Source organism: Salmo salar, chromosome 08 (genome assembly GCF_965601325.2).
Source record: "Salmo salar chromosome 08, fSalSal1, whole genome shotgun sequence".
NCBI lineage: Eukaryota > Metazoa > Chordata > Actinopteri > Salmoniformes > Salmonidae > Salmo > Salmo salar.
In genome coordinates, this window is record NC_138298.1 from 39,700,001 (window position 1) to 39,714,063 (window position 14,063).

The 14,063-nt window shown below is 44.1% G+C and overlaps 1 protein-coding gene across 1 annotated transcript in view; it reads left to right on the forward strand.

Moving 5' to 3' along the window:
- The window catches only part of LOC106602109 (huntingtin), a 127,026-nt gene extending 115,178 nt beyond the window's left edge, over window positions 1-11,848 (forward strand). The window contains 11 exon segments of the mRNA XM_082978672.1: window positions 1-69; window positions 251-381; window positions 492-624; window positions 815-970; window positions 1,191-1,381; window positions 4,746-4,860; window positions 5,481-5,694; window positions 8,098-8,206; window positions 8,629-8,791; window positions 9,022-9,182; window positions 9,345-11,848. The exon segment at window positions 1-69 is cut by the window's left edge and continues 14 nt beyond it. Coding sequence (XP_082834798.1) covers window positions 1-69; window positions 251-381; window positions 492-624; window positions 815-970; window positions 1,191-1,381; window positions 4,746-4,860; window positions 5,481-5,694; window positions 8,098-8,206; window positions 8,629-8,791; window positions 9,022-9,182; window positions 9,345-9,558 — 1,656 coding nt within the window. The 3' untranslated portion in view covers window positions 9,559-11,848.
- Window positions 11,849-14,063: the final 2,215 nt, after the last annotated feature.

A 14,063-nucleotide genomic window follows, 5' to 3' on the forward strand; every position in this document is an offset into this window, starting at 1 on the left:
CATGAGAAACTCCTGCTCCAGATCAACACAGAGAGAGAGATGGGAAACATGGACTACAAACTGGGACAGGTAGGATGGAGGGGAGTGAAGGAGAGAGGGGGCTAGGGAGGAAAGGGAAGACAGACAGACCAAATGGCATAGCTGTGTGTGCTTCTCTTGCAGATATTTTCAGGGTCTCTCTCTAAATCCTCTCCTTTCTCTCTCTCTCTCTCTCGCTCTAATTCCACTCCTTTGTCTCTCTCTCCATCAGGTGTCCATCCATTCTGTGTGGCTGGGGAACAACATTACCCCTCTGAGAGAGGAAGAGTGGGGTGAAGATGAGGAAGATGAGACTGATACTCCGGCCCCCGCCTCTCTTCCTACCTCTCCTATCAATTCCAGGTAAAACACACACACACACACACACACATCTCTCAAAGCAGGATACAGGTGTAGACATCCACTCCTGTTCTCTCTCTCTCTCTCTAACCTCCTCTCTTCTCCCTCTACAGGAAGCATCGTGCAGGTGTAGACATCCACTCCTGTTCTCAGTTCCTATTGGAGCTTTACAGCCAGTGGCTCCTCCCCGGTTCCCCTAGCAACAGACGCACCCCTGTTGTGCTCATCAGCGAGGTTGTCCGATCGGTAAGAACTCAGACTTGTTAGTTTGTTCATTCATTCACACAATGGTTACATTGGATTGAGGACTAAGGTGGAAACTCCCTCCAGCCATACTTGCACTGATGCATGATGGGATGGGGAGAGAATCACTCTCGTATTTCTTTGTTGATCATTTCCTTGGTTGTTAAGAGGTTCCTCCCTCCCGTCTCTCTAGTTGTTGGCGGTCTCTGACCTGTTCACGGAGCGTAACCAGTTTGACATGATGTTCACCACTCTGATGGAGCTGCAGAAGAGTCATCCTGCTGAAGATGAGATAGTGAACCAGTACCTGGTGCCTGCTCTCTGCAAGGCTGCAGCTGTACTGGGCATGGTGAGACACACCACTGTTTCCCCCTACACTCATTTTACATACAAATCTTCTACCGTCCTGTGGCCAAATAAGCTTTCAAACGGTTACATTTGGTTGGTCGCTGCGGCCAAGTGGAGGGCCTATAAAATGTTTGCTTGGAGACCACGCCTTTGGCCACGCCCACAAATGTTTTTTTTTTTTTAATATGTGTGCTTACAAACCTGTGTGTGTGTGTGTTCAGGACAAGGCTACGTCTGAACCTGTGTGTCGGGTGTTGGAGCTGACCCTGCGCAGCACCCACCTCCCCAGCCGTATGGGAGCGCTGCACGGCCTTCTGTATGTACTGGAGTGTGACCTGCTGGACGACACGGTGAAACAACTGATACCTGCTGTCTCTGAGTACATACTGAGTAACCTACGGGCCATAGCACAGTGAGTAACACACACACACACACACACACACACACACACACACACACACACACACAGCCCACTTAAAATGGTTTGGGATGAGTTGGACCTCAGTGAAGGAAAAGCAGCCAACAAGTGCATATGTGGGAACTCCTTCAAGACGGTTGGAAAATAATTCCAGGTGAAGCTGGTTGAGAGAATGCCAAGCTGTCGTCATGGCAAAGGGTGGCTACTTGATCAGAGCCTTGTCCTAAGGTTCAACCGTCCCCTGATGTTAATACCAGACTAAACCATGCTGGGTTGAAGACCTACGTCTCTGTGTGTCCCTGCTGTTGATGTTGAAAGAGAACCAGGCCCTTAATTTGACCCCTCTGATGGTCTACATCATTAAATTACAGTCAATCAGCCATTCAAGGTCAGCCTCATTTGTGAGGGTAATGATTCTGTGTGTGGTATTAACTCTGAGATGTCATTTTCTATTGTCAGGGATAAATGTAATGAGGATGGATGTCATTCCTTCTGTGTGCTCTAGTCACGGACGAGGCTAGGATGAAATGCACGGTCATGACTAGTTCTGCAAAGCTACCAGTAATTTACTAAAGTTACTGGAATCTTCAGTCATAATGGTAATTAACACAATATCTATGGCAATCTATGGTAATTTTGGTCATTTATACTTGGATAACTTTTAAAAAAATGTATTCAAACATACAGTTGAGTTTACATACACTCAGGTTGGAGTCATTAAAACTCGTTTTTACAACCACTCCACAAATTTCTTGTTAACAAACTATATTTAGTTTTAACAAGTTGGTTAGGACATCTACTTTGTGCATCGCACAAGTCATTTTTCCAACAGTTGTTTACAGACAGATTAATTCACTTATAATACACTGTATCATAATTCCAGTGGGTCAGAAGTTTACATACACTAAGTTGACTGTGCCCAAGACCTCAGAAAAAAAATTGTAGACCTCCACAAGTCTGGTTCCTTGGGAGCAATTTCCAAATGCCTGAAGGTACCACGTTCATCTGTACAAACAATAGTACACAAGTATAAGCACCATGGGACCACGCAGCCGTCATACCGCTCAGGAAGGAGACACGTTCTGTCTCCTAGAGATGAACGGACTTTGGTGCGAAAAGTGCAAATCAATCCCAGAACAACAGCAAAGGACCTTGTGAAGATGCTGGAGGAAACGGGTACAAAAGTATCTATATCCACAGAAAAACGAGTCCTATATCGACACAACCTGAAAGGTCGCTCAGCAAGGAAGAAGCCACTGCTCCAAAACTGCCATAAAAAAGCCAGATGACAGTTTGCACCTGCACATGGGGACAAAGATTGTACTTTTTGGAGAAATATCCTCTGGTCTGATGAAACAAATATAGAACTGTTTGGCCATAATGACCATCGTTATGTTTGGAGGAAAAAGGGGGAGGCTTGCAAGCTGAAGAACACCATCCCAACCGTGAAGCACGGGGGTTGCAGCATCATGTTGTAGGGGTGCTTTGCTGCAGGAGGGACTGGTGCACTTCACAAAATAGATGGCATCATGTGGAGGGAAAATGATGTGGATATATTGAAGCAACAACTCAAGACATCAGTCAGGAAGTTAAAGCTTGGTCGCAAATGGGTCTTCCAAATGGACAACGACCCCAAGCATACTTCCAAAGTTGTGGCAAAATGACTTAAGGACAACAAAGTCAAGGTATTAGAGTGGCCATCACAAAGCCCTGACCTCAATCCTATAGAACATTTGTGGGCAGAACTGAAAAAGCGTTTGCGAGCAAGGAGGCCTACAAACCTGACTCAGTTACACCAACTCTGTCAGGAGGAATGGGCTAAAATTCACCCAACTTATTGTGGGAAGCTTGTGGAAGGCTACCCAAAACGTTTGACCCAAGTTAAACAATTTAAAGGCAATGCTACCAAATACTAATTGAGTGTATGTAAACTTCTAACCCACTGGGAATGTGATGAAAGAAATAAAAGCTGAAATAAATCATTCTCTCTACTATTATTCTGACTTTTCACATTCTTAAAATAAAGTTGTGATCCTAACTGACCTAAGACAATTTTTCCTAGGATTAAATGTCAGGAATTGTGAAAAACTGAGTTTAAACGTATTTGGCTAAGGTGTATGTAAACTTCCGATTTCAACTGTAGTATAAATGTTTTGTGACCATGCGTTTCTAGTGGATAGACTGTATGGTTCAAAAGAAAATAGACTAAAATAGACAAAAAATAGAATAATTAATGAAAAGGCATCTAATCAACAATGGCATTATATTCCTAACATATTGACATAGTCCAATGAAGTGTAATATATTGTAAAGGATGTGTCATGCTGAAAGCTAAGCTGATGGTTTATATTATAATACCCCCAATGGTATTCACTAAGCTGATGGTTTATATTATAATAACCCAATGGTATTCACTAAGCTGATGGTTTATATTATAATAACCCCAATGGTATTCACTAAGCTGATGGTTTATATTATAATAACCCAATGGTATTCACTAAGCTGATGGTTTATATTATAATAACCCCAATGGTATTCACTAAGCTGATGGTTTATATTATAATAACCCCAATGGTATTCACTAAGCTGATGGTTTATATTATAATAACCCAATGGTATTCACTAAGCTGATGGTTTATATTATAATAACCCCAATGGTATTCACTAAGCTGATGGTTTATATTATAATAACCCAATGGTATTCACTAAGCTGATGGTTTATATTATAATAACCCCAATGGTATTCACTAAGCTGATGGTTTATATTATAATAACCCAATGGTATTCACTAAGCTGATGGTTTATATTATAATAACCCCAATGGTATTCACTAAGCTGATGGTTTATATTATAATACCCCAATGGTATTCACTAAGCTGATGGTTTATATTATAATAACCCCAATGGTATTCACTAAGCTGATGGTTTATATTATAATAACCCCAATGGTATTCACTAAGCTGATGGTTTATATTATAATAACCCCAATGGTATTCACTAAGCTGATGGTTTATATTATAATAACCCCAATGGTATTCACTAAGCTGATGGTTTATATTATAATAACCCCAATGGTATTCACTAAGCTAATGGTTTATATTATAATACCCCCAATGGTATTCACTAAGCTAATGGTTTATATTATAATACCTCCAATGGTATTCACTAAGCTGATAGTTTATATTTAGGCTAATTTTGGTCATTTAGCCAAAGCTCTTTTCCAGAGTGGCTTCCAGTTTGTGCGTTGATTTTAAGGTAGCTAGGTAAGACAACCACATATCAGTTATATTAAGTACAACTTTCCCTCAGTCATTGCTAGTAATGCCTCTCTCTGTCTCTCTCTCTCTCTGTCTCTCAGCTGTGTGAACCTGCACAACCAGCAGCATGTCTTGGTGATGTGTGCTGTGGCCTTTTACATGATGGAGAACTACCCTCTGGATGTAGGAGCTGAGTTTACAGCTGGAGTTATACAGGTTAGTACTGTAGTACTACTGGGGTTATACAGGTTAGTACTGTAGTACTGCTGGGGTTATACAGGTTAGTACTGTAGTACTACTGGGGTTATACAGGTTAGTACTGTAGTACTACTGGGGTTATACAGGTTAGTACTGTAGTACTGCTGGGGTTGTACAGGTTAGTATTGTAGTACTGCTGGGGTTGTACAGGTTAGTACTGTAGTACTGCTGGGGTTATACAGGTTAGTACTGTAGTACTGCTGGGGTTATAGTACTAATCCACCTCTCTCTCCCTCTGTCCCCCCTCCACCTCTCTCTCCCTCCGTCCCCCCTCCACCTCTCTCTCCCTCCGTCCCCCCTCCACCTCTTTCTTCCTCCGTCCCTCCTCCGTCCTCTCTCCCTCCGTCCCCCCTCCACCTCTCTCTCCCTCCGTCCTCTCCCTCCACCTCTCTCTCCCTCCGTCCTCTCCCTCCACCCGTCCTCTCCCTCCACCTCTCTCTCCCTCCGTCCTCTCCCTCCACTTCTCTCTCCCTCCGTCCCCCCTCCACCTCTCTCTCCCTCCGTCCCCCCTCCACCTCTCTCCCCCTCCGTCCCCCCTTCCACCTCTCTCTCCCTCCGTCCCCCCTCCACCTCTCTAGATGTGTGGTGTGATGGTATCAGCCAGTGAAGACTCTACCCCCTCAGTGATCTACCACTGTGTGTTGCGTGGGTTGGAGCGCCTCCTGCTGTCGGAGCAGCTGTCTCGTATGGACGGAGAGGCACTGGTTAAACTGAGTGTCGACAGGGTTAACATGCCCAGCCCTCACAGAGCCATGTCTGCACTGGGACTCATGCTCACCTGCATGTACACAGGTAACATCAACATATACCAAGTATCATCTAACGCTAGCTAGCTTAGCCCTGCATGTACACAGGTAACATCTACCTATACCTAGTATCATCTAACTAACGCTAGCTAGCTTAGCCCTGCATGTACACAGGTAACATCTACCTATACCTAGTATCATCTAGCTAACGGTAGCTAGCTTAGCCCTGCATGTACACAGGTAACATCTACCTATACCTAGTATCATCTAGCCAACGGTAGCTAGCTTAGCCCTGCATGTACACAGGTAACATCTACCTATACCTAGTATCATCTAGCTAACGCTAGCTAGCTTAGCCCTGCATGTACACAGGTAACATCTACCTATACCTAGTATCATCTAGCTAACGCTAGCTAGCTTAGCCCTGCATGTACACAGGTAACATCTACCTATACCTAGTATCATCTAGCTAATGCTAGCTAGCTTAGCCCTGCATGTACACAGGGAAGACAATATAGCTGCTACTATTACTATAATAACTTTACTAACACTAGCTAGCTTAGCCCTGCATGTACACAGGGAAGACTAATAGATACTAGCTACTATCACCTGACAAACGTTAGCTACCTTGTATCATCTTACTAAGACATCTAGACATACCTATACCTGGCTAACTAACTCTAGCTAGCTGATTCCTGCTATCTGCATGTACACAGCTATGATTTTACAACAACGATACCATCCTACTCATATTACACAAGTAGGGTAACTAGATACTAGTTAATATAACCTAACTAATGCTAACTTGCCTAGCCCTGCATGTATGTAGTTCCAAGACAACTAACTATTAGCCATTAACACTAAACTAATTCTAGGTAGCTTACGCTTGCATGTACGCATGAGAATAATGCATTACACTGTAGGTGTATAACAAGTGTCCTGCCATGCTAGAGCTGGAATAAAGCTAACGTAACAATGTAGAGGCTATAGCTATCGCTAACATATCAATGTAGAGGCTATCGCTAACATAACAATGTAGAGGCTATAGCTATCGTTAATATAACAGTGTAGACGCTATAGCAATTGCAAACATAACAATGTAGAGACTATAGCTATCGCTAACATAACAATGTAGAGGCTATAGCTATTGCTAACATAACAATGTAGAGGCTATAGCTCACACTAACATAACAATGTAGGGGCTATAGCTATCGCTAACATAATGTAAGGGCTATAGCTATCGCTAACATAACAATGTAGGGGCTATAGCTATCGCTAACATAACAATGTAGGGGCTATAGCTATCGCTAACATAACAATGTAGAGGCTATAGCTATCGCTAACATAACAATGTAGAGGTTATAGCTATCGCTAACATAACAATGTAGAGGCTATAGCTATTGCTAACATAACAATGTAGAGGCTATAGCTCACACTAACATAACAATGTAGGGGCTATAGCTATCGCTAACATAACAATGTAGAGGCTATAGCTATCGCTAACATAACAATGTAGAGGCTATAGCTATTGCTAACATAACAATGTAGAGGCTATAGCTCACACTAACATAACAATGTAGGGGCTATAGCTATCGCTAACATAATGTAAGGGCTATAGCTATCGCTAACATAACAATGTAGGGGCTATAGCTATCGCTAACATAACAATGTAGGAGCTATAGCTATCGCTAACATAACAATGTAGAGGCTATAGCTATCGCTAACATAACAATGTAGAGGCTATAGCTATCGCTAACATAACAATGTAGAGGCTATAGCTATTGCTAACATAACAATGTAGAGGCTATAGCTCACACTAACATAACAATGTAGGGGCTATAGCTATCGCTAACATAACAATGTAGAGGCTATAGCTATCGCTAACATAACAATGTAGAGGCTATCGCTCACACTAACATAACAATGTAGGGGCTATAGCTCACGCTAACATAACAATGTAGGGGCTATAGCTATCGCTAACATAACAATGTAGGGGCTATAGCTATCGCTAATATAGCTAACACTAACATAATAAATTATATAGCTAATGCTAACAATTCTAAGAATCCCCTTTCTTCCCAGGACAGGAAAACAAGATTCCCTCCTACGACCAATTAACTAACCCCAATCCTACAAACTCCTCCCTCACAAACTAGCCTGGGTACCAGTCTGTTTAGCTAACATTCCACAAGGTGTGGAATGTTAGCCACACAGACTGATACCCAGGCTACCACCAAACCAGCTTTGTCTATGAATAAAAAATAACCAAATTTTTCCATCAAACAATCGTTTAGTAATTTAATAATCACGACGAATCACCCTCTCATCCTCCCAGCGGTGCGTACCTCAGCGTCGACAGCAGAGTCAGCGTTGGGGTCAGAGGTGATGGGGTCAGAGGTTAGAGGTCAGGGGTCAGAGGTTACCTCGGGTCCTGTTGCTTTCTCCTCAGGCAAGGAGAAGGCCAGCCCTGGTCGCCCGGCCGGCGCTGTCGACCCTCAGGCCCCCGACAGCGAGTCTGTCATCGTTGCCATGGAGAGGGTCTCTGTGCTCTTCGACAGGTAGGGTGGTGACGACAACAACACGTTTGGACAATAAACACGTCTACATACAACTCTATCAGACACACAACACTCTGTCATATTTCATCCAGTGGGGCTTCAGAACATTAGTTAGCCCATCTGCTAAATGAATGTAATGGGAACAGTTTTCTCATATCCATCATAGTAATAGACTGTTATATATCTGGTTTGATGTTTTCTCATATCAACCATAGACATAGACTGATATCTGGGTTTCCATGTCCGTTATTCCTGGTCTTCCGGGATCCTTTATTTTTGGGTCTATTTTATAACGTCTCATGTACCCAGTCTTTTTGGGGGGGTTGTCTATTTTATAACAATGTACCCAGTCTTACAGTTGTTTTCTGATGTCTGCTTTTCCATGTCCGTTATCCCTGATATTTCCTACATTGCTGTCCCAGGATCCGTAAGGGTTTCCCCAGCGAGGCACGGGTGGTGGCCAGGATTCTTCCTCAGTTCCTGGACGACTTCTTCCCTCCGCAGGACGTCATGAACAAGGTCATCGGAGAGTTCCTGTCCAATCAGCAGCCTTACCCACAGTTCATGGCTACTGTCGTCTACAAGGTCAGTGTGAGAATGGTGGACAGTAAAGGTGGGTACAACTCCATGTGACAGACAACTCACTCTCTTTCCAATCCCCCCATCTCTCCTCCCTCTCTCCTCCCTCCCTCTCTTCCTCCTCCCTCTCCGGTGTTCCAGACCCTCCATGTTACAGGCCAGTCCAGTATGGTGACAGACTGGGTGTTACTGTCTCTATCTAACTCTCCCTCTCTCTCTAACCCTGTGTCTCTCAGGTGTTCCAGACCCTCCATGCTACAGGCCAGTCCAGTATGGTGACAGACTGGGTGTTACTGTCTCTATCTAACTTCACCCAGAGAACCCCAGTCGCCATGGCCATGTGGAGTCTGTCTTGCTTCTTTATCTCTGCCTCCACCTCCCAGTGGGTCTCTGCTCTGTATCCTTACTAGAGAGGGGGACGGGTGGGGGTGTTGTCTGTCTGTCTGTCTGTCTGTCTGTCTGTCTGTCTGTCTGTCTGTCTGTCTGTCTGTCTGTCTGTGTGGTAGAGAAGTAGAAGTCATATTGTCCTCCATCTCTCCTTAACTCCTCTCCCCCCCAGCCTGCCCCATGTCATCAGCCGTATGGGTAAGAGTGACGTGGTGGACATCAGCCTGTTCTGTCTGGTAGCCCTGGACTTCTACAGACACCAGTTAGATGAAGAGTTGGACCGCAGAGCCTTCCAGTCGGTCTTCCAGACCGTAGCCTCACCTGGCAACACCTATCAGCAACTACTGGACTGTCTGCAGAGTATCCACCAAGACACATCACTCTGAGAAGGAGAGAGAGATGTAGCCCCTATCACCACACATCACAGAGAGGGAGAGAAAGAGAGAGAAAGAGAGGGGGAGAGAGAGACAGAGAGGGGGAGAGAGACAGAGAGGGGGAGAGAGACAGAGAGAGAGACAGAGAGGGGGAGAGAGAGACAGAGAGGGGGAGAGAGAGACAGAGAGGGGGAGAGAGAGACAGAGAGGGGGAGAGAGAGACAGAGAGGGGGAGAGAGAGACAGAGAGGGGGAGAGAGAGACAGAGAGGGGGAGAGAGACAGAGAGGGGGAGGGAGAGACAGAAAGGGAGGGAGGGAGGGAGGGAGACGGAGAGGGAGAGAGAGACGGAGGGAGACGGAGGGAGAGACGGAGAGAGAGACGGAGAGAGAGACGGAGGGAGACGGAGAGAGAGACGGAGAGAGAGACGGAGGGAGACGGAGAGAGAGACGGAGAGAGAGACGGAGGGAGACGGAGAGAGAGACGGAGGGAGGGAGACGGAGAGAGAGACGGAGGGAGGGAGGGAGGGGGAGAGAGAGACGGAGGGAGGGAGGGAGAGAAAGAGAGAGACGGAGGGAGGGAGGGAGAGAAAGAGAGAGACGGAGGGAGGGAGGGAGAGAAAGAGAGACGGAGGGAGAGAAAGAGAGAGACGGAGGGAGGGAGGGAGGGAGAGAAAGAGAGAGACGGAGGGAGGGAGGGAGAGAAAGAGAGAGACAGAGAGGGAGGGAGAGAAAGAGAGAGACAGAGAGGGAGGGAGAGAGAGAGAGAGAGACAGAGAGGGAGGGAGAGATAGAGAGGGAGGGAGAGATAGAGAGGGAGGGAGAGATAGAGAGGGGGGAGACAGTGACAGAAGGAGAGGGCGAGAGACCAAACAATTAAACGGACAGACACACAACTAGTCTTTCTTTGTCCAAATCAGACGGCCTTCTTTCCCTCTCAGCTGCTGATCTGACATAGTTGAAGAGCCAAAAGGAAAGCGACATGACAGATGATGTAGTGTCTTACTGTACTAGACATACAGGAAAGCAGAGAGCTGACAGAGGAAGGAAGCCATTTTACAGTGTTAGGACACTGCTAGCTAGCTACAGGCTCGTACTTGACTCCCTCCCTTCTAGAGAAATAATTGAAAGAAAGAAGAATTGTCTCATTAAGATTATTTTGGTTCCGCCTGCACCCTCGTTTCCCCCCGGACCATTAATTAAGAAGGACAACAACACACCCACTCGTACATGACATGAGGGACTTCTAGCACCTTGATGACGAACTAAGAAAAATAATATTCAATCCTCCCCCCCAAAAAAGAGGAAAAAACCTGGAATTGTATATTTTCCTGTGAGGACTTGTACTTCATTGGTTGTGGTGTGAAATCAAGATACGATAAAAAAAAAAAAATCTAAAGTATTTCCTAATATTTAAAAGTTCCATACTTCTATTTTTCAGTGTGTTGTTTTGTTACAAACGGCAAAGTAATGATTTAAACTGACTGACTACAGGTGTTGCTTTGATAGATAGGTCGACTGCATCCCAAATTATACTCTATTCCCTACTTTGGTAAAGTAGTGCACTATATAGGGAATATGGTGCCATTTGAGAAACAACCAGGGTGATGTGCCTGCTCGATGTTGTTAATAATTATCAATCTATCTTTGTATTGTTTATTTTTTTAATTAATTCTCTCTCTCTCTCTCTCTCTCTCTCTCCTCACACCAATATGACAAAGAGGAGAGAGCGAGAGAGAAAGTTATTTTACGTATCTTTCAGAGTTAAAGTGATCTCTTAATAGCCATAGTAATCTACTTCTTAAAAAGCTGAGATTGTATCGTTGTCACTGCGGACGGACGGACAGACACAGAAAGACAAGCGAGGTGTTCACTGTTAGCATGTTGCGGTGAACTATCTAGCCTAGGTAGAGTCCTAAATGGTACCCTGTTCTCTATGTGGTAGACTACGTTTGACCAGGGCTATGGTCAAAAGTAGTGCACTTTGTAGGGAATAGGGCTTGAGGAGCAGACACCTATAACCCAACCTGTCCCATTTCTTTCACTGTCCCTATATCAAAAGTAGGGTACCATTTAGGATTCGGCCTCTGAATCCCTTTGTGTTGTTTTTAAGATGTAAGCGATGATTATTATGATGACAGGACTGGAAGGACTTTCACAGTCCTCTTTTAAAGGAGAAGAATCTTCATAGATAATGAATGAATTTATCTTCAACTTAAAGCCATGATGGTGAATGAATGAGATAACAACTACTGTAAAGAGACACGAGGATGATGAGAGATGAAGAAACTGTAATGGACATTGAGATGACTGACGGGTGGTTGTTTTTTTACTGTCTCAGTGTCTTGCGCGCACACACACACACACACACACACACACACACACACACACACACACACATTATGGCATGTCCTATGATTCCCCTTGTCATTTCAAATGGACACACATTGCACTGCATGCTTTGCTGTTGAACTGAACGTCCGCTGGCCAGAAGCATAAGGTGGCCATTTTATTGACCTTTAAGATGCCCGACAGGTTGGTCGACTGATCTCACAATGTTTCTGATGCACTGGCCTTGACAGACTCAATAATGTCCTGTTGTCCTCCTGTGTGTTTAAACAGATGCATGGCCTCTTCTTTCCTAGCTGTTAGATTGATCTAACTATCATTGATTTGATCGATTGGTTGATTCGTTTCGATGTATTTCTATGGTAACTGTCGCCGGGCCGACGATAGAGGATGGATTTCTATGGTAACCGTCGCCGGGCCGACGATAGAGGATGTATTTCTATGGTAACTGTCGCCGGGCCGACGATAGAGGATGAGGAGCAACACAAACCATCCAAAGGGGAACCTTGTAACCATAGCGACCAACAGCAAGCTTTGACACATCAACAGGTTGGGGACGGGAATTAGTCCTTCAGTTGTGGCTGTTTTTTTTGTCAGAGCTTTAAAATGGCACCCCATTCCCTATGCAGTGCACTTCTTTTGACCAGGGTCCATAGGGTCGTAGTGCACTGCATAAGGATTAGGGTGCTATTTCAGGATACACTCAGAAAGACTGGGCCCTTGGTCATAAGTAGAGTAAGTCATCCTATTCCGAGCCAGAACGTCCCGTAGTCCAAAGTAGTGCACTATAAAGGGAACAGGGAGCCATTTTGGGACGGCTATGTTGTGATGTATCAGATTTGACTGTAGTACAGTCAGTTCAATCAATACCGTGTAGAATTCACCTAATAAATCGGGATTATGCCCCTTGTTGCTTGCTGTTTTTAAGGCTATGGGGACGTCCCAAATGGCATGCTATTCCCTACATAGGGTCCCGCACACTATCAAATACTTGTGATGGAAATTCCACCGGGAGGTCAATCCATCCCACCAGACACCATGGTTTTGGATCAGGGTCAGTACAGATTAGGATTTAAATGTGTCCATAGTCAGCTAGTTAGTCCCATTCTCTCTATATAAACCCCCCAGTCATGTATTGAGTAAAACACCAAGGTTTCGGCATCACTGTTCCTTCAGACCCTGAATGACTGGGGGGTTTATATATATACAGAGAGAGTTTGACTTATGTATTTTTATAGCTTCCTGTTTATTCTCTGTTAGTCAGCACCTCTACATTAAGTAATGTTCTCTGGGTATGCACCAGATCTTTTTAATAGTCAGCAAGTTAACACTAAATCAGAAACATATTTTTAAAGTCTGAAATCCCTAAGTGACTTGGTTTATTGATTGTTCTCCAGTAACTGTGACATCAGATAAAACTCATTCAGTCAGTCTCTAGTTAAGATATGGACCCAGATAAAACTCATTCAGTCTGTCTCTAGTTGTTAAGATATGGACCCAGATAAAACTCATTCAGTCTGTCTCTAGTTAAGATATGGACCCAGATAAAACTAATTCAGTCTCTCTCTAGTTAAGATATGGACCCAGATAAAACTCATTCAGTCTGTCTCTAGTTGTTAAGATATGGACCCAGATAAAACTCATTCAGTCTCTCTCTAGTTAAGATATGGACCCAGATAAAACTCATTCAGTCAGTCTCTAGTTGTTAAGATATGGACCCAGATAAAACTCATTCAGTCTGTCTCTAGTTGTTAAGATATGGACCCAGATAAAACTCATTCAGTCTGTCTCTAGTTAAGATATGGACCCAGATAAAACTCATTCAGTCTCTCTCTAGTTAAGATATGGACCCAGATAAAACTCATTCAGTCTGTCTCTAGTTGTTAAGATATGGACCCAGATAAAACTCATTCAGTCTGTCTCTAGTTAAGATATGGACCCAGATAAAACTCATTCAGTCAGTCTCTAGTTAAGATATGGACCCAGATAAAACTCATTCAGTCTGTCTCTAGTTAAGATATGGACCCAGATAAAACTCATTCAGTCAGTCTCTAGTTAAGATATGGACCCAGATAAAACTCATTCAGTCTGTCTCTAGTTAAGATATGGACCCAGATAAAACTCATTCAGTCTGTCTCTAGTTAAGATATGGACCCAGATAAAACTCATTC